Source organism: Rana temporaria, unplaced genomic scaffold (genome assembly GCF_905171775.1).
Source record: "Rana temporaria unplaced genomic scaffold, aRanTem1.1, whole genome shotgun sequence".
Classification (NCBI taxonomy): Eukaryota; Metazoa; Chordata; class Amphibia; order Anura; family Ranidae; genus Rana; species Rana temporaria.
In genome coordinates, this window is record NW_024404614.1 from 27,846 (window position 1) to 48,581 (window position 20,736).

A 20,736-nucleotide genomic window follows, 5' to 3' on the forward strand; every position below is an offset into this window, starting at 1 on the left:
ATCGGCTTTCCCTTCCATTATCACCATCGTGGGAAATGCTGACGGCTCAGCTTAGTGTTAATGTTCTCGCAGGACACTCTGCGCTTGTCGTAGATCACCATCCATCTCTTCATATTGGACGCCCGCTGGGATACCCTCCTGTCGGCGCACATATTGCCCCCCCCCACCTTCCCTATTTTCCCGTCTTGACTATTAGCGCTGCTCGTTTTGAAGATTGGGGGGGGGGGGGGTGTGCAGCTCTCTGCCTATCATCTCTGCCTATCATCCAGCAATACGCATCCACCCTCCCTGAGAACTGATACCCACCGCCAAACGCCTCCTGATTGGTTGCCCGACCTCCCAGTTGCTTGGCAACCATTTATCGCCTCCTCTGCTCTTCCTTACCTCCTCACTCGTGTTCACACCATCTACAATAAGGAAACTTAATTGTGCAGCTCAGTTGCTGCATCCCATCCCCCCCCCCCCCAACCAATCCCCGTCTGGAGAAAGCAGCTTTGGGTTAACCTGTTCACTGCTGGATAAATGAAGGCCGACCTCTGATGGTGTCATTGCAGGGCTTTGCTGCATCCCTTTCCTCGGATGCCAGAACAGGGGATGATGGGAGAATTGTGCGCATGAACGCTCGGCTAGCTATAGCTTGAGAATACCAAACGCAATTTACAGCAAGGTCAGGGAAAGGACGAGGGAAAATATTCCAAACTGTTCCCGGAATATACCATATGAGGGGGGGGGGGGGCGGCGGCTGGATCGTTTCATATAGATGCACACACAAGGTTTTAGTCTTCTGCAATTGTTTTTGTTTTAGTCTACTAAAATCATTTGTCAAATTTGACAAATTTTGCTTGGAATCTAGGAGCCAGCTAAAAAAAGTTGGGAGCCAAAAAACGCAAACCCCGTCCCGCCGAGCTCGCGCGCAGAAGCGAACGCATACGTGAGTAGCGCCCGCATATGTAAATGGTATTCAGACCACACATGTGAGGTATCGCTGCGATTGGTAGAGCGAGAGCAATAATTCTAGCCCTAGACCTCTGTAACTCAAATCGTGTAACCTGTAGATTTTTTTTTAAACGTCGCCTATGGAGATTTTAACCACTTCAGCCCCGGACCTTTAGGCAGCTAAAGGAGCCGGCCAGTTTTTGCGATTCGGCACTGCGTCGCTTTAACTGACAATTGCGCGGTCGCGCGACGCGGCTCCCAAACAAAATTGGCGTCCTTTTTTTCCCACAAAGAGAGCTTTCTTTTGGTGGTATTTGATCACCTCTGCGGTTTTTATTTTTTGCGTTATAAACAAAAATAGAGACAATTTTGAAAAAAATTCAATATTTTTTACTTTTTGCTGTAATAAATATCCTCAAAATATATAAAAACATTTTTTTCTTCCCTCAGTTTAGGCCGATACGTATTCTTCTACCTATTTTTGGTAAAAAAAATCGCAATATGCGTTTATCGATTGGTTTACGCAAAATGTATAGTGTTTACAAAATAGGGGATAGTTTTATTGCATTTTTATTATTATTTTTTTTTTTTTACTAGTAATGGCGGCGATCAGCGTTTTTTTTCGTGACTGCGACATTATGGCGGACACTTCGGACAATTTTGACACATTTTTGGGACCATTGTCATTTTCACTGCGATCAGTGCTATAAAAATGCACTGATTACTGTGAAAATGACAATTGCAGTTTGGGAGTTAACCACTAGGGGGCGCTGAAGGGGTTATGTAGGACCTCATTTGTGTTTCTAACTGTAGGGGGGCGGGGCTGGACGTGTGACGTCATTGATTGTGATTCCCTATATAAGGGAACACACGATCGATGACGGCGCCACAGTGAAGAACGGGAAAGCTGTGTTTACACTCACCTCTCCCCGTTCTTCAGCTCCGGGGACCGATCGCGGGACTCCAGCGGCGATCGGGTCCCGCGTTTACGGAGCTTCGGACCGTGTCCACGGCTGGGCACTTAAAGAGGACAAGCCCAGCCATGCCATTCTGCCGACGTATATGTGCAGGAGGCGGTCCTTAAGTGGTTAAAGGGTAAAAGTTTGTCGCCATTCCACGAGCGGACGGAATTTTGAAGCGTGACATGTTGGGTATCAATTTACTCGGCGTAACATTATCTTTCACAAGATAAAAAAAAAATGGGAACGAGATGGCAGTGAAAAAAACACATTAGAACTGCTGTTTTGCTACTTGTAATGTAACTACTTGTAATGCCAACAGCCACCACAAGATGGCGCCAGATTACAGAAGGAAGCTTAGGCCTGCAGAAGGCCGCAAAGCCGGCCAACTGGTAATTGAGGCCGCGGCTTTGCGGCCTTCTGCAGGCCTAAGCTTCCTTCTGTGAAGGCTGCAAAGACGCGGCCTCAATTACACATGGCCGGAATATCCAACCAACAGCTCACATCCCAACTTTTTTTGACGGAAAATCCTATCGTGTGTACAGGGCATTAGTCTTTTGACTAAAATGGCATTTTAGTTTTAGTCGTATATTGGTCATCTCTAGGGGTGCAACGGATCGTCGTTACTACTAACCTCTACATTGTGCATTACTTGCATACTGACCTCTGCATTACTTGCATACTGACCCATGCATTCTGCATTACTTGCTACTGACCCCCTTCATTACTACTGTCCTCTGCGCTCTGCATTACTTGCAACTGACCTCTGCATTGCTTACTACTAACCCCTGCATTTTGCGTTACTACTGACCTCTACATTGTGCATTACTTGCTACTGACCCCTGCATTCTGCATTACCTGCTACGGACCCCTGCATTACTACTGTCCTCTGCGCTCTGCATTACTTGCTACTGACCCCTGCATTACTACTGTCCTCTGCGTTACTTGCAACTGACCTCTGCATTGCTTACTACTAACCCCTGCATTCTGCGTTACTACTGACCCCTGCATTCTGCATTACCTGCTACTGACCCCTGCATTACTACTGTCCTCTGCGCTCTGCATTACTTGCTACTGACCTCTGCATTGCTTACTACTAACCCCTGCATTCTACATTACTACTGACCTCTGCATTACTTACTACTAACCCCTGCATTCTACATTACTACTGACCTCTGCATTACTTACTACTAACCCCTGCATTCTACATTACTACTGACCTCTGCATTACTTACTATGGCCCCTGCATTCTGCGTTACTACTGACCTCTACATTCTGCATTACTTACTACTGTCCTCTGCATTGCTTACAACTAACCCCTGCATTCTGCATTACTACTGACCCCTGCATTCTGCATTACTACTGGCCTCTACATTGTGCATTACTTACTACTGACCCCTGCATTCTGCATTACCTGCTACTGACCCCTGCATTACTACTGTCCTCTGCGCTCTGCATTACTTACTACTGTCCTCTGCATTACTTGCTACTGACCCATGCATTCTGCATTACTTGCTACTGACCCCTGCATTACTACTGTCCTCTGCGTTACTTGCAACTGACCTCTGCATTGCTTACTACTAACCCCTGCATTCTGCGTTACTGATGACCTCTACATTGTGCATTACTTGCTACTGACCCCTGCATGCTGCATTACCTGCTACTGACCCCTGCATTACTACTGTCCTCTGCGCTCTGCATTACTTACTACTGACCTCTGCATTGCTTACTACTAACCCCTGCATTCTGCATTACTACTGACCCCTGCATTCTGCATTACTACTGGCCTCTACATTCTGCATTACTTACTACTGTCCTCTGCATTGCTTACTACTAACCCCTGCATTCTGCATTACTACTGACCCCTGCATTCTGCATTACTACTGGCCTCTACATTGTGCATTACTTGCTACTGACCCCTGCATTACTTGCTACTGACCCATGCATTACTACTGTCCTCTGCGCTCTGCATTACTTGCAACTGACCTCTGCATTACTTCTGTCCTCTGCATCCCTTTTTACTGACCTCTGCGCTTCATACTGCTGACCCCTGCACTCTTCAAACCTGCATTACTTTATATCTGGGTCCTTGCTAGGAGATCTCCTTAAAGTGGTTGCAACGGTAATTTTTTTATTTTTTTTAAAACAACAAACATGTCCTATTCCCTTGCACAGAGCGGCCCCGATCCTCCTCTGCTCGGGATACCGATGCTGAAACATTTTCTACCTTCATACAAGGAATGCATTCTGGTAAAAAGTGTTTAAGCCTTAGCGCTACTTTACCCGCTTAAGGACCGCCTCCTGCACATATACGTCGGCAGAATGGCACGGCTGGGCACAAGCACGTACAGGTACGTCCTCTTTAAGTGCCCAGTCTTGGGTCGCGGGTACGCGCCCGCTACCCGGTCCGAAGCTCCGCGGGACCCGATCGCCACTGGAGTACCATGATCGGTCCCCGGAGCTGAAGAACAGGGAGAGCTGTGTGTAAACACACCTTCCTCGTTCTTCACTGTGGCGCCGTCATTGATCATCTGTTCCCTAATATAGAGAAACATGATTAATGATGTCACACGTCCAGCCCCGCCCCCCCTACAGTTAGAAACACAGATGAGGTCACACTTAACCCCTTCAGCGCCCCCTAGTGGTTAACTCCCAAACTGCAATTGTCATTTTCACAATAAACAATGCAATTTAAATGCATTTTTTGCTGTGAAAATGACAATGGTTCCAAAAATGTGTTAAAATTGTCCGAAGTGTCCGCCATAATGTCGCAGTCACGAAAAAAATCGCTGATCGCCGCCATTAGTAGTTAAAAAAAAAAAAAAAAAATTATAATAATGCCATAAAACTATCCCCTATTTTGTAAACGCTATAAATTTTGCGCAAACCAATCAATAAACGCTTATTGCGATTTTATTTATTTTTTTACCAAAAATAGGTAGAAGAATACGTGTCGGCCTAAACTGAGAAAAAAAAAACATTTCTTTATATATGTATATTTGGGGGATATTTATTATAGCAAAAAGTAAAAAATATTGCATTTTTTTTCAAAGTTCTCGCTCTATTTTTGTTTATAGCGCAAAAAATAAAAACCGCGGAGGTGATCAAATACCACCAAAAGAAAGCTCTATTTGTGGGAAAAAAAGGACGCCAATTTTGTTTGGGAGCCACGTCGCACGACCGCGCAAATGTCAGTTAAAGCGACGCAATGCGGAATCGCTAAAACTGTCCGGATCCTTTAGCTGCCTAAAGGTCCGGGTCTTAAGTGGTTAAACTAAAAATTGTGCCGCCCCATGGTGATCTTTTGGTCTCCTCCATGTTGCGGTTCTCCATCTCTCCCGGGTCGCCTCCCCCCTGCTCTAGACCATCATTGGAGGGGGGGGGGGGGGGTGGGCGCTCTATCTGTGACCGTCCTATCATGACTGACACATGAACCATGGGGAGGAAAACTTCTTCAGGTTCATAGATGGATCCGGATCTGCTGAGTTACGATCGATTTAAATGTTTAACTCTTTCAGTGATGATTGGATCTAGGGTTGTCCCGATACCGATACTTGTATCGGTATCGGAACCGATTCCGAGTATTTGCGGGATTACTTGTACTCCCGCAAATGCCCCCGATGCCTCATCCCCCCCCCCCCCCGCCGCCGCCGCTACGCCGCATCCCCGCTGCCGCCGCCGCTTGGTTAATACGCGGGGGGGAACATTACAGCTTTCATTTGAATAGCTGGAGTCTTTCGCGCCGCGTATAGACACTCCCCCTTGCTCGGGTGAACTGTCCAATCCCGAGCAAGGGGGAGTGTCTATACACAGTGTGGCGCGAAACACTACAGCTATTCAAATGAAAGCTGTAATGTTCCCCGCCTGTATTAACCAAGCAGCGGCGCGGCAGCATGTAGGTAAGGGGGACATGGCTGCATATATGGGGGGGACATGGCTGCATATATGGGGGGGACATGGCTGGATATGGGGGGGGGGACATGGCTGCATATGGGGGGACATGGCTGCATATATGGGGGGGGACATGGCCGCATATATGGGGGGGGACATGGCTGGATATGGGGGGGGATATGGGGGGAGACATGACTGCATATGGGGGGGGGACATGGCTGCATATGGGGGGGGGACATGGCTGCATATGGGGGGGGGGGACATGGCTGCATTTGTGGGGGGACATGGCTGCATTTGGGGACACATTTAAAAAAAAAGTATCGGTATTCGGTATCGGCGAGTACATGAAAAAAAGTATCGGTACTTGTACTCAGTCCTAAAAAAGTGGTATCGGGACAATCCTAATTGGATCCCTCTGTGTAATATTTCTCGCTGTTTCCTTTTTTTCCAGGTACGTCAACACGCTGCTGAAGCTCATCCCCCAGGCGCTCGGCCTTCAGGAACAACTACAGCAAGCCGTGCAGAACGGCGACATCGAGACCTCGCACGGCATCTGCCGAGTTATAGTTGCACTCGGAGAGAACCATTCGCGGTACGTAGGGGGTTCCCAATCCGCAAACCACAGACTCCGGGACGGGTTGACGTGAGCATCACACACAACACCGATCAAGAGCAAATAGGGTTCCCACCCAGAGGCGGCTCTACAATTAGGCAAATTAGGCGGTCGCCTAAGGCCTTGCACTCACAAGGGCTTCACAGCCACCTATCTTGCCAAATGCATTACCCCAGTTTTGAGGGATAGGGGACCTTAACCACTTCCCGACCTCCGCATGTAAATGTACGTCCACAATATGGCACGTACAGGCACATGGGCGTTAATGTACGTCCTTGCCTATTAGCGGGTGGGGGGTCCGATCGGGACCCCCCCCCCCCCCCGCTACATGCGGCGGTCGGGTTCGCTCCAGGAGCGATCCGGGACCACGGCGCGGCTATTTGTTTATAGCCGCTCCGTCGCGATCGCTCCCCGGAGCTGAAGAACGGGGAGAGCCGTATGTAAACACGGCTTCCCCGTGCTTCACTATGGCGGCGCATCGATCGTGTCATCCCCTTTATAGGGGAGACACAATCGATGACGTCAGTCCTACAGCCACACCCCCCTACAGTTGTAAACACACACTAGGTGAACCCTAACTCTTACAGCGCCACCTGTGGTTAACTCCCAAACTGCAACTGTCATTTTCACAATAAAGAATGCAATTTAAATGCATTTTTTGCTTTGAAAATTACAATGGTCCCAAAAATGTGTCAAAATTGTCCGAAGTGTCCGCCAAAATGTCGCAGTCACGAAAAAAATCGCTGATCGCCGCCATTAGTAGTAAAAAAATAAAAAATTAATAAAAATGCAATAAAACTATCCCCTATTTTGTAAACGCTATAAATTTTGCGCAAACCAATCGATAAACGCTTATTGCGATTTTTTTTTTTTACTAAAAATAGGTCGAAGAATACGTATCGGCCTAAACTGAGGAAAAAAAATGTTTTTATATATGTTTTTGGGGGATATTTATTATAGCAAAAAGTAAAAAATATTGAATTTTTTTCACAATTGTCGCTCTATTTTTGTTTATAGCGCAAAAAATAAAAACCGCAAATACCACCAAAAGAAAGCTCTATTTGTGGGGAAAAAAGGACGCCAATTTTGTTTGGGAGCCACGTCGCACGACCGCGCAATTGTCTGTTAAAGCGACGCAGTCCCGAACTGTAAAAACACCTTGGGTCTTTAGGCTGCATATTGGTCCGGGGCTTAAGTGGTTAACGCTGCTGTGCTCAGGCAGCATTAAGAGCCCTGACTCGGGAGCGGGGTCGCAAGTGTCCCTAACAACCAGTGAATATCGGGGACACCACCCCTTGTGACGTCCATGACCCAGCAAGCTCTCAGTCAATGACCTCACAAGGGGCGGGTCCACCAGGTGACATCACTGGGTGGCTCCGCCCCTTCGTTATTAAAGAGCAGGATCTGGGGGCCGCCTTGTTAAAAGGGGGCTTCCAGATTCCGACAAGCCCCCCTGCCCACAGACCCCCACAACCACCGGCCAGGGTTGTGGGGAAGAGGCTCTTGTCCTTGAATTATTTTTCCCATCATGGACATGAATGGGGCCCCCATGTCAAGCTTTGCCTAAGGCCTCACAAAGCCTAGAGCCGCCTCTGTTCCCACCCGTCCATCATTTTACAATAACACGGATGGGAAGCAGTTACCGTATTTGTTGGCGTATAACACGCACTCCCCCCCCCCCCCTGAAAATAAAGGGCAGATCATGGGTGCGTCTTGTATGCCGATATTTACCTGGCTGCTTCGAGAAGGGGGGGGGGGGGAGTGGCGAGCGCCGCCGGATTACACATAGCCGGGATCTCCTCTTTGCTCTGCGCTCAGTCACACACAGTCCTGCTTCCCGGGCAGCTCATAGCATTGACGTCGCATGTTACGGCATTGGACAGGTGTCCTGTCTATTATAGGAGCTGTCCAGGAGGTGGGACTGTGTGTGACTAAGCGCCAAGTAAACAGGAGATCCCTCAGTGTAATCCGGCAATGGCGAGGTTGCAGGTGGGCACTAATCGGGCTGCAATGATGGGCAATGTCAAAGCTGCAGATGGGCACTTATCAGGTGGCAATGATGGGCACTGATCAGGCTGCATTGATGGGCAATGGTAACATTGCAGATGGGCAATGGAGAGGCTGCAGATGGGCGCTGATCAGACTGCAATGATGGGCAATGTCAAAGCTGCAGATGGGCACTTAGGTGGCAATGATGGGCACTGATCAGGCTGCAGATGGACACTGATCAGGCTGCATTGGTGGGCAACGGTAACGTTGCAGATTGGCACTGATCAGGCTACATTGATGGGCAATAGTGAGGCTGCAGATGAGGACTGATCAAACTGCATTGGCAATGGCAACGTTGCAGATGGGCACTGATCAGGCTGCATTGATGGGCAATGGAGAGGCTGGGCAATGGCAACGTTGCAGATGGGCACTGATCAGGCTGCATTGATGGGCAATGGAGAGGCTGCAGATGGGCACTGATCAGACTACAATGATGGGCAGTAGTGAGGTTGCAGATGGGGACTGATCAGGCTGCATTAATGGGCACTGATCCTTATTTTGCTTCAAAGTATTTTTCCTGAAACTTCCCTCTTAAAATTAAGGTGAGTGTTCTATGCCAGTAAATGTATCTATTGGAGCCGATATTCATTGATAGGTAGATTCACGTACGTATGCCTAAACTTGCGGCGTAGCTTAGCGTGTTTAGGCTACGCCGCCGTAAGTTAGCTAGGCAAGTACATGATTCACAATGTACTTGCCTGCTATGTTACGGTGGCATAGCCTAAAGCGGGCGGGCGTAAGGGCGCCGAATTCAAATGTGTGTAGGGGAGGGGCGTGTTTTATGTTAATAAGGCTTGATCTTACGTTTTTCACCTTTTTTTTTTCTTAACTGCGCATGCGCCGGGCGCCTACATTTCCCAGTGTGCATTGCGGCAAAGTACGCCGTACGGGCCTATTGATTTTGACGTGGACGTAAACTACGTAAATCCCGATTCACGGACGACTTGCGCAAACAACGTAAAAAAAAATTCAAATTTCGACGCGGTAACGGCGGCCATACTTGACATTACTGTTCCACTAGGGCCTAGCTCTAACTTTACGCGGCCTATCTCTTACGTAAACGGCGTAAAAGTACTGCGTCGGCCGGGCGTACCATTCGTGAATCGGCGTATCTCCTCATTTACATATTCTACACCGACCGCAATGGAAGCGCCACCTAGCGGCCATCCAAAATATTGCAATCTAAGATAGGACGGCGCAAGCCGTTGTATCTAAGATATGTTTAAGCGTATCTCTGTTTGAGCATACGCTTTAACATAAGTCGGCGTAGATTCTGAGTTAGGCCGGCTTATCTACTGATAAGTCTGCCTAACTCTTTCTGAATCTACCTATTAATTCGGAATATAAAGCTCGCCACCAATGAGAACTGTTCATGTGACCCGCAGCAAATCACATATTCTTTTGTTACGATCTTCCAATTCAACTTCTATTGTCCCTTATTGGTCAGTCTGAGTTTCTTCAAAAAGCTACAATGTGTCTTCATCAGTCACAGATATCATTGTATCCGCTACGGAGCGCACAATCCTCACTCTTCTCTCTTTGTCCTCCTATCACAGGGCTCTCTTGGATCAGGTGGATCACTGGCAAAGTTTTCTGGCGCTGGTTAATATGATCATGTTCTGCACTGGTATTCCGGGTCATTATCCAGTCAACGAAACCACCAGTTCCCTGACACTGACCTTCTGGTACACGCTGCAGGTTTGTACGCTTTCTTCATTGTGTCATTGTCCTCATCATCGTCATCCTCATCCTCATCCTCATCCCTCAGCTCAGTCAGTGGGGCTTCTAGATAACTTTTTTTGGATCTGTGAACTTCCCTTACAGTGCATCCGGAAAGTATTCACAGTGCTTCACTTTTTCCACATTTTGTTGTGTTACGGCCTTATTCCCAAATTCATTTAATTCATTATGTCCTCAAAATTCTGCAAAAAATCCCCCATAATGACAACGTGAGAGAAGTTTGTTTGAAATCTTTGCAAATTAAAAATAAAAAAGGAAAAAATACAGTGTCCATAAGTATCGCAGGCTCCTCCCGTGTCCATAAGTATCGCAGGCTCGTCCCGTGTCCATAAGTATCACAGGCTCGTCCCGTGTCCATAAGTATCACAGGCTCCTCCCGATGTCCATAAGTATCGCAGGCTCCTCCCCATGTCCATAAGTATCACAGGCTCCTCCCTATGTCCATAAGTATCGCAGGCTCCTCCCGATGTCCATAAGTATCGCAGGCTCCTCCCGTGTGCATAAGTATCGCAGGCTCCTCCCGTGTGCATAAGTATCGCAGGCTCCTCCCGTGTGCATAAGTATCGCAGGCTCCTCCCGTGTGCATAAGTATCGCAGGCTCCTCCCGTGTGCATAAGTATCGCAGGCTCCTCCCGTGTGCATAAGTATCGCAGGCTCCTCCCGTGTGCATAAGTATCACAGGCTCCTCCCGTGTCCATAAGTATCGCAGGCTCCTCCCGTGTCCATAAGTATCGCAGGCTCCTCCCGTGTGCATAAGTATCGCAGGCTCCTCCCGTGTGCATAAGTATCGCAGGCTCCTCCCGTGTGCATAAGTATCGCAGGCTCCTCCCGTGTGCATAAGTATCACAGGCTCCTCCCGTGTGCATAAGTATCGCAGGCTCGTCCCGTGTCCATAAGTATCGCAGGCTCGTCCCATGTCCATAAGTATCGCAGGCTCCTCCCCGTGTCCATAAGTATCGCAGGCTCCTCCCCATGTCCATAAGTATCGCAGGCTCCTCCGGTGTCCATAAGTATCGCAGGCTCCTCCCGTGTCCATAAGTATCGCAGGCTCCTCCCGTGTCCATAAGTATCGCAGGCTCCTCCCCATGTCCATAAGTATCACAGGCTCCTCCGGTGTCCATAAGTATCGCAGGCTCCTCCCGTGTCCATAAGTATCGCAGGCTCCTCCCCATGTCCATAAGTATCACAGGCTCCTCCGGTGTCCATAAGTATCGCAGGCTCCTCCCGTGTCCATAAGTATCGCAGGCTCCTCCCGTGTCCATAAGTATCGCAGGCTCCTCCCGTGTCCATAAGTATGGCAGGCTCCTCCCGTGTCCATAAGTATCGCTGGCTCCTCCCGTGTCCATAAGTATCGCTGGCTCCTCCCGTGTCCATATGTATCGCAGCCTTTTCTCAATGCGTTTCGAGGGTTAGGCACAAATTTCCATTATTATTTGTTGAGGTAAAGAAAGGACTCCCTGGAGCCGCACATCAATGCTGTCCTTGAGATAAATGTGTAAGTGACCACCTCAGCCTGGCCTCCAGCCAGGACACACCCCCAACACATTTCACTCCGCCCATCGGAGGTTAGAAATTGGGAGTCCATTCGTTTAGTATTGTTAGTTTTGTCTTTTTTACTTTTTAAAAGCTGTAGTTGGTGGATTACTTGGGTTGCCTGGCAGCCAACTTACCTTGGCAAGCTTTTAGGGTATTCCTTTTTTTTTACTAAGGGATCTTTGGTGAAGGAGGATTTGTACATAATCCCTGAAACGCGTTGTCTATCATTCTTTTGATACACCCCTTTTATTCTGACAAATATTATACCTGGAGCAATCCCTACAGCTTGGAACTCCTTTCTTTTATACTAGTAAAAGTCCATAAAATCCGAATCCCCAGGGGTCCCACCAGGAAAGAGACCACTGCCACCTGACTTCATATATTCCAGCACCTCACAGGTCTAAGCCCAGTCCATCACATGGGCCGTTCTCAGTCTTTCCTCCTCTCCCCCCACAGGATGATATCTTGTCTTTTGAGTCGGAGAAGCAGACGGTGTATCTTCAGGTGTATAGGCCGGTCTATTTCCAGCTGGTGGACGTGTTGTTGCAGAAGGCGCAGTTCCCCGCTGACGACGAGTATGCGTCCTGGTCCTCCGATGAGAAGGAACAATTCCGAATCTACAGGTACTGAGATAATATAAAGATGATGATGGTTTTTATTTTAAAGTGTTTTTATTGTCATATCTGTGCACATGTAATACTGTTAATAGGAATAGCGGGGCCTTTAGACCCCTTTCACACTGGGTCACTTTGCAGCCGTTCTAACACTAAAAATAGCGCCTGCAAAGTGACCTGAAACAGCCGCTGCTGTCTCTCCAATGTGAAAGCCCCGAGGGGCTTTCTCCACTGGAGCGGTGTGCTAGCAGGATGGTAAAAAAAATCCTGCTAGCTGCATCTTTGGAGCGTTGAAGGAGCGGTGTGTACACTGTTCCTCCACTGCTCCTGCCCATTGAAATTAATGGGCACAGCGGCCATACCGCCAGCAAAGTGCTGCTGCAGAGGTGCTTTGCGGTGGTTTTAACCCTTTTTCGGCCGCTAGCGGGAGGTAAAAACACCCCGCTAGTGGCTGAATAGCGCCGCAAAATTGACGGTAAAGTGCCGCTAAAAATAGCGGCGCTTTAAAGCCGATGCCCCCACCGCCCCAGTGGAAAAGGGGCCTTAGAATAAAAGAGAGACAAAAGACATTCGATATCGGAAATCATAATCTTTCAAAGACTTTAGAATGAACACCTAAATAATTGAAGTGATTTCCCTCAACCTAAATGGTTGAGCATCATAATTTGTATTGTTGTTTCTGGTGTTGTCACAATCTGGGGCGTAGATACGGAGGGGGGTTAAGGGGGTCCGAGCTTTCCTCTAAAGCGGAGATATGCAATTAGCGGACCTCCAGCAATTGCAGAACTACGATTCCCATGAGACATAGCAAGACTCTAACAGCCAAAAGCATGACACCCAGAGTCAGAGGCATGATGGGACTTGTAGTTTTGCAACAGCTGGAGGTCCGCTAATTGCATATCCCTGATCTAAAGCATCCAGGAATCAGCAGCTGGAAACACATGCCATTGCAGTGTATGCAGTTAAAAGGATACTAAAGATTACTTCTTACTTCTTGCTTCTCGTTCGTTCCTTCTTCTTCCTTCTTCTTCCTTCTTCTTCCTTTCTTCTTCCTTTCTTCTTCCCTCCTTCTTTCTTCTTCCTTCTTTCTTCTTCCTTCTTTCTTCTTTCTTTTTCTTCTTCTTCAAAAAAGTTTTTTTTACTTACCTGCTCTATGCAACAACATCACACAGAGCAGTCCCTTACCTCTTCTTTAGCAGTCCCCCCCACCAGTGCTTTCTGCATCTTCTTCCTGTGGGTACCCCAAAGTAACCCATATGTATGAAGGCACCTGTGTGGGTGTGCTCCTGAGCCGGGCTGTGTGCATCCATAGATGCACACACAGCATGGCGTAGCCAGGCCCCCCCCCCCCCCCCCCCGCTCTCTCCTCAAAACCTATGATCACAGGAGACAGGTAGGTGTTTAGGGGGGGTAGAAAAGGTAGCCAAACATTTCTTCCAGTAATGTAGAATATGAATGTAGGTAAAAAAAACTTTAGACCTTAGAACCATTTTAAGTACAAAGGGTTTTGATAACTAAACCATTTTTAGATATAAAAAAAAAAAAAAAAATAATTAACATAATGACTTCAACTTTTGTCTTCAACTAGCTTTATCTATTTTTACAATGTAGAAGAGATGAGTACATTTTTGCCAGGTAACAGTGACTGGCTGGGTGACATCCATGAAAGAGGGGATGATGGGAAAGAGAAAAGTGTGTCATGTGATCTCCATCCACTCGCTGGACAGTGGTGGTATGGTGGAGGCACATCTCCCAGGACTGTTGCTGGACAGTGGTGGTATGGTGGAGGCACATCTCCCAGGACTGTTGCTGGACAGTGGTGGTATGGTGGAGGCACATCTCCCAGGACTGTTACTGGACAGTGGTGATATGGTGGAGGCACATCTCCCAGGACTGTTGCTGGACAGTGGTGGTATGGTGGAGGCACATCTCCCAGGACTGTTGCTGGACAGTGGTGCTATGGTGGAGGCACATCTCCCAGGACTGTTACTGGACAGTGGTGATATGGTGGAGGCACATCTTCCAGGACTGTTGCTGGACAGTGATGATATGGTGGAGGCACATCTCCCAGGACTGTTGCTGGGCAGTGGTGACATGGTGGAGGCACATCTCCCAGTACTGTTGCTGGACAGTGGTGCTATGGTGGAGGCACATCTCTCAGGATTGTTACTGGACAGTGGTGATATGGTGGAGGCACATCTCTCAGGACTGTTGCTGGGCAGTGGTGACATGGTGGAGGCACATCTCCCAGGACTGTTGCTGGGCAGTGGTGACATGGTGGAGGCACATCTCCCAGGACTGTTGCTGGGCAGTGGTGACATGGTGGAGGCACATCTCCCAGTACTGTTGCTGGACAGTGGTGCTATGGTGGAGGCACATCTCTCAGGATTGTTACTGGACAGTGGTGATATGGTGGAGGCACATCTCTCAGGACTGTTGCTGGGCAGTGGTGACATGGTGGAGGCACATCTCTCAGGACTGTTGCTGGGCAGTGGTGACATGGTGGAGGCACATCTCTCAGCACTGTTGCTGGGCAGTGGTGACATGGTGGAGGCACATCTCTCAGGACTGTTGCTGGGCAGTGGTGATATGGTGGAGGCACATCTCTCAGGACTGTTGCTGGGCAGTGGTGACATGGTGGGGGCACATCTCTCAGCACTGTTACTGGACAGTGGTGGTATGGTGGAGGCACAACTCTCAGGACTGTTGCTGGACAGTGGTGGTATGGTGGAGGCACATCTCTCAGGACTGTTGCTGGACAGTGGTGGTATGGTGGAGGCACATCTCCCAGGACTGTTGCTGGACAGTGGTGGTATGGTGGAGGCACATCTTCCAGGACTGTTGCTGGGCAGTGGTGGTATGGTGGAGGCACATCTCCCAGGACTGTTGCTGGACAGTGGTGGTATAGTGGAGGCACATCTCTCAGGACTGTTACTGGACAGTGGTGATATGGTGGAGGCACATCTCCCAGGACTGTTGCTGGACAGTGGTGGTATGGTGGAGGCACATCTCCCAGGACTGTTGCTGGACAGTGGTGATATGGTGGAGGGACATCTCCCAGGACTGTTGCTGGACAGTGGTGGTATGGTGGAGGCACATCTCCCAGGACTGTTGCTGGACAGTGGTGGTATGGTGGAGGCACATCTCCCAGGATTGTTGCTGGACAGTGGTGGTATGGTGGAGGCACATCTCCCAGGACTGTTGCTGGGCAGTGGTGATATGGTGGAGGCACATCTCTCAGGACTGTTGCTGGGCAGTGGTGACATGGTGGAGGCACATCTCTCAGGACTGTTGCTGGGCAGTGGTGACATGGTGGAGGCACATCTCTCAGGACTGTTGCTGGGCAGTGGTGACACGGTGGAGGCACATCTCTCAGGATTGTTACTGGGCAGTGATGACAATGTGGAGGCACATCTCCCAGGACTGTTGCTGGGCAGTGGTGACATGGTGGAGGCACATCTCCCAGTACTGTTGCTGGACAGTGGTGCTATGGTGGAGGCACATCTCTCAGGATTGTTACTGGACAGTGGTGATATGGTGGAGGCACATCTCTCAGGACTGTTGCTGGGCAGTGGTGACATGGTGGAGGCACATCTCTCAGGACTGTTGCTGGGCAGTGGTGACATGGTGGAGGCACATCTCTCAGGACTGTTGCTGGGCAGTGGTGACATGGTGGAGGCACATCTCTCAGGACTGTTGCTGGGCAGTGGTGACATGGTGGAGGCACATCTCTCAGGACTGTTACTGGACAGTGGTGACATGGTGGAGGCACATCTCTCAGGACTGTTGCTGGGCAGTGGTGACATGGTGGAGGCACATCTCTCAGGACTGTTGCTGGGCAGTGGTGACATGGTGGAGGCACATCTCTCAGGACTGTTACTGGACAGTGGTAGAGGCACATCTCCCAGGACTGTTGCTGGGCAGTGGTGGTATGGTGGAGGCACATCTCTCAGGACTGTTGCTGGGCAGTGGTGACATGGTGGAGGCACATCTCTCAGGACTGTTGCTGGGCAGTGGTGACATGGTGGAGGCACATCTCTCAGGACTGTTGCTGGGCAGTGGTGACATGGTGGAGGCACATCTCTCAGGACTGTTACTGGACAGTGGTAGAGGCACATCTCCCAGGACTGTTGCTGGGCAGTGGTGGTATGGTGAGGGCACATCTCCCAGGACTGTTGCTGGACAGTGGTGGAGGCACATCTCCCAGGACTGTTGCTGGACAGTGGTGGAGGCACATCTCTCAGGACTGAACCCACCTTCCCCCCCCAAAAAAATCTACATCCCTGGTTACACAGGTCTGAGCTCCATAATTTATAACCTGGAGGAGTGCAGTGTTCTTCTTGTCATGGAGGAATCTGTGTACGCATGGAGGGGAAGGAAGACCCTTCTCATGGCTCCCTGTTATTGAGCAATACTTGTCACATATAATATTTCCATTGCACACATTCCTGGCAATGGCAGGAAATTACGTGGGTGTTGTACCATCTACCAGCTGGAGACCAGTAATATTATAAGGAAGAGTATACAGTATATAACCAGCACACAGTGGATCTTGATCAGAGGTACATTACTTTGGAGCAATGCAGGACCCCTTTTGTGAGGCGTGAGATACCTACCGTACATTGAACAAGGTACATTGGCCATAGGACCTGCTTTTCTTTCTTAAAGTGATTGTACAGGCTGAAGGTGAATTCTTTGCATGAAAGTAAAAAACCTTCAGTGCGCTGCTTCCCCCACAGCCCCCCCCCCCGAATACTCACCTGAACTCCCTTTTGATCCAGCGTTGTACACGAGAGCCTCAGCTGTCCTGGGACTCCCTCTCCTCATTGGCTGAGACAGCAGCTAGAGCTATTGGCTCCCATTGTTCTCAGTCACAGCCAGTAAGCCAATGAGGAGAGAGCTGGGGGCAGGGCCAAGTCGTGGATATGTGTGTCTTATAGACTCATTGAACAGGGTTCAGGAGCAAGCGCACACACCAGTGCCCCCATAGCAAGGGGCTTGCTATGGGGGCACTGGTCAAGGGGGAGGTGCCATTGCTAATGTGTGCTGATGAGGCTGCACTGACGGGGCAGCACTGGTGAGGAGGCACTGATGGGCTCCGACAGGCATTCCCGATGGGCTCCGACAGGCATTCCCGATGGGCTCCGACAGGCATTCCCGATGGGCTCCGACAGGCATTCCCGGTGGGCTCCGTCAGGCATTCCCGGTGGGCTCCTTCAGGCATTCCCGGTGGGCTCCTTCAGGCATTCCCGGTGGGCTCCTTCAGGCATTCCCGGTGGGCTCCTTCAGGCATTCCCGGTGGGCTCCTTCAGGCATTCCCGGTGGGCTCCTTCAGGCATTCCCGGTGGGCTCGGACAGGCATTCCCGGTGGGCTCGGACAGGCAGCCCTGATGGCAATGGTTTGGCATCACTTGTGGACACTGACGGGCATTACCGATTGGGGAAGATTTACCCTGTGAGGAAAACCGCTTGTAACGGTGAGGGGTTAACACCGTTTACGATATTCCATTCCACCAACCCAAGACATCTTATCTGACACTCCAACAATCCAGCAGACAGGACCCATTGGATTTTCCCCAGAAACGAGACCCACACAGCTTGTCTCTGGTTCCAAAACGAATGACACTTTAATGGTAAACTTCAGGCTTTTTATACAGTTAACAACTAAAAAGCATGCTGCAGTAATCACAGGGACAATGACACACTCCACCCACAACATCACACAAAGGGGTGCTAACGAGTCCCTCTCAATCCGCATCTTGGACAGACTTTCTGACTCCGCCATAAGCTATTCCCACCTGCTACATAATCCACATTCCTTTAATAAACATGAGTCAGACGTCTGACCTTTTAGAGGGTGCCAAGTCACATCACATATGATCATCAATAGTATTTTCACACAAAACAGTGCTAATTGGCATCACACAATGAAAAGGTCTGTAGAGGCCAGGCAAGGCTCGTGTACATAATTACCACCTTAAATGAGTCGCTGTCCTATTGACCTGTTGGGGTCAGAATAAACCACTTGTAATATTTCAAGATATCCTGCAATACATGAATTATCATTATTGTCCCATCTCATGTAATCCGAGATATCAGTTCTCAGTCATCCTATGCCCCTATTGGACATAGGATGACCCTAGACCCAAGAGTCATTGGTGAAGCTGGCACAGGAGTACCCCGCATCCATCAGAAGTCTCTGGGTATCACGGGCCATTCCGTTACACCGATTATCGGCTCTTCTCTCCCCATGCGCTGTCAGTGTGAGGAAAGGAAGGCCAAATACCGGCACTCCCCATTTGCACTGTGATCAGCTGTGATTGGACACAGCTGATCCCATGGTGAAGAAGAAGCTTTTTACCAAGATCGGTGATGCGGTGTGTCTGAGCGACATGCCTCACAACGGATCGCCGCACTGGGCGGCCCATTCAGAAGGACGTCCTATAATGTCCAGTCAGAAACAATAAAGCACCCGCCCGGCCATCGTTCTGCTATAGGCCCGGCGGGAAACGTCATTGCGCTTGAGGATGTGTTCTTGTTTATAGAAACCAATGAGTGTCTTATTTTCACTTGCTAAAACAGTTCTATTCAAGATAGCTTAAATTGCTACGGATTATATTGAGGGTTCTTCCAAATATTTTCCGTCATGAATACTTCTGGTGGTGGAGCCGTTGATCTGCCGATATGGTTCCGGCTATCGAGATGGTTCCTGTAAGGACTGCGCAGGCGCAATCCTTGCTGATGGAAATCGAACCTCGGCCGGCATCCAGGGCGGCGTTGAATTTGAGGAAAGTGGCCAGTCGGCCTCACGTCCTCGCTCCGCTCGGCCTTCTGGCTCTTTTTTTAACATTCTCCAATCCACGGGGATGTTAAAGCGGTGGTTCACCCTAAATAACACGTTTCTACCATCTTATCCAGCATACTAGCGTGAGCTACAGTATGCCTTTATTTATTTATTTTTGCGCCGTACTCACAGTTTAATCCCGTAGTTACGTTTCAGACTCCCCGCGAGGAATGGGCGTTCCTATGCAGAGGGGAACATGATTGACGGCCGGCTATGGCGCGTCACGCTTCCCGAAAATAGACAGAGTAGGACTCGGCTCTTCACGCCGCTATACGGCGAGAAGAGCCAAGTCCTATTTCGTCTATTTTCGGGAAGCGTGACGCGCCATAGCCGGCCGTCAATCATGTTCCCCTCTGCATAGGAACGCCCATTCCTCGCGGGGAGTCTGAAACTTCATTTTGGGATTAAACTGTGAGTACGGCGGAAAAAAATAAAATAAAGGCATACTGTAGCTCACGCTAGTATGCTGGATGACATGGTAGAATTTTTTTTTTTTTTTTAGGGTGAACCCCCGCTTTAAGGAATGAGCCTGGATGCCGGCCGAGGTTCGGAGATTTCCGTCGGCAAGGATTGCGCCTGCGCAGTCCTTACAGGAACCATCTCGATAGGGGAACCTTAACGACAAGTCACCGTCACATCATATTACATGGAAGTTCTCACTGTTGCTTATCTATAAATGTAACATAAGATTTGCAGATGTGTTCGGCCAATGGGTGACTGGTCTCTGAATGTGGATTACTCCGAGCATTTCATAAACCCATGGCACGTTTCACCCTCACCCGGCATGTGAATAACCCCCTCCTGTATCTTTCTCTTACAGAGTTGACATCTCTGACACCCTCATGTATGTCTATGAGATGCTGGGTTCTGAGCTGCTCAGTAACTTGTATGAAAAACTCGGACGCCTCCTGACCTCTTCAGACCAACCCACATCCTGGCAGGTAGGTTTTTGGACATCAGGAAAAGATATTTCTCTGGGTGCTGATGGTGTTTTCTTGTTAACAAGGATTAGAAAGGTCACCAATCCAGGGCTTCCGACAAGGGTACCACCTGACGGCTATGAGCAGAAAATGGCTCTACACTGTTTAAATAAAATCGTGAAAATGCTGGATTAAGATCGTGAGGGGGGTTCTGCATTAGATATGAATAGAAAGAGCGAGTGTTGGATCCGGTGTCCGGTCCCGTGTATACACAGCATTAGTAACAATGGATCTGTTCTCTCCTCCTCCTCCAGCACACAGAAGCTTTGTTGTATGGCTTCCAGTCCATCGCAGAGACCGTGGATGTCAACTATTCGGACGTCGTCCCGGGGCTCATCGGCCTCATCCCTCGGATCAACATCAACAACGTGCAGCTCGCAGACACAGTCATGTTTACTATCGGTAAGGAAAGCTAAGTTTGTAAAAGGTGTTTTTTTTTTTTTTATACATTATTTTTTGTTCTCTTCACAATTTTTTTGGGTGGATTCAGCAGATCCCCTGAGTATAGGCCTTGCCCACAGGGGGAGAAGCCGTGCTCTTCTGATTTACTAACACTGGAGAGTGCAAAATCAGG

The 20,736-nt window shown here is 49.1% G+C and overlaps 1 protein-coding gene across 1 annotated transcript in view; it reads left to right on the plus strand.

Moving 5' to 3' along the window:
• The window catches only part of LOC120922736 (importin-13-like), a gene marked incomplete at its 3' end in the record, with an annotated part of 54,608 nt that overhangs the window by 26,733 nt on the left and 7,139 nt on the right, over window positions 1-20,736 (plus strand). The window contains exons 3-7 of the mRNA XM_040334776.1: window positions 6,238-6,378; window positions 10,005-10,146; window positions 12,181-12,347; window positions 20,003-20,123; window positions 20,417-20,564. Of these exons, the coding sequence (XP_040190710.1) occupies window positions 6,238-6,378; window positions 10,005-10,146; window positions 12,181-12,347; window positions 20,003-20,123; window positions 20,417-20,564 (719 nt within the window). The remainder of the gene's footprint in view (window positions 1-6,237; window positions 6,379-10,004; window positions 10,147-12,180; window positions 12,348-20,002; window positions 20,124-20,416; window positions 20,565-20,736) is intronic.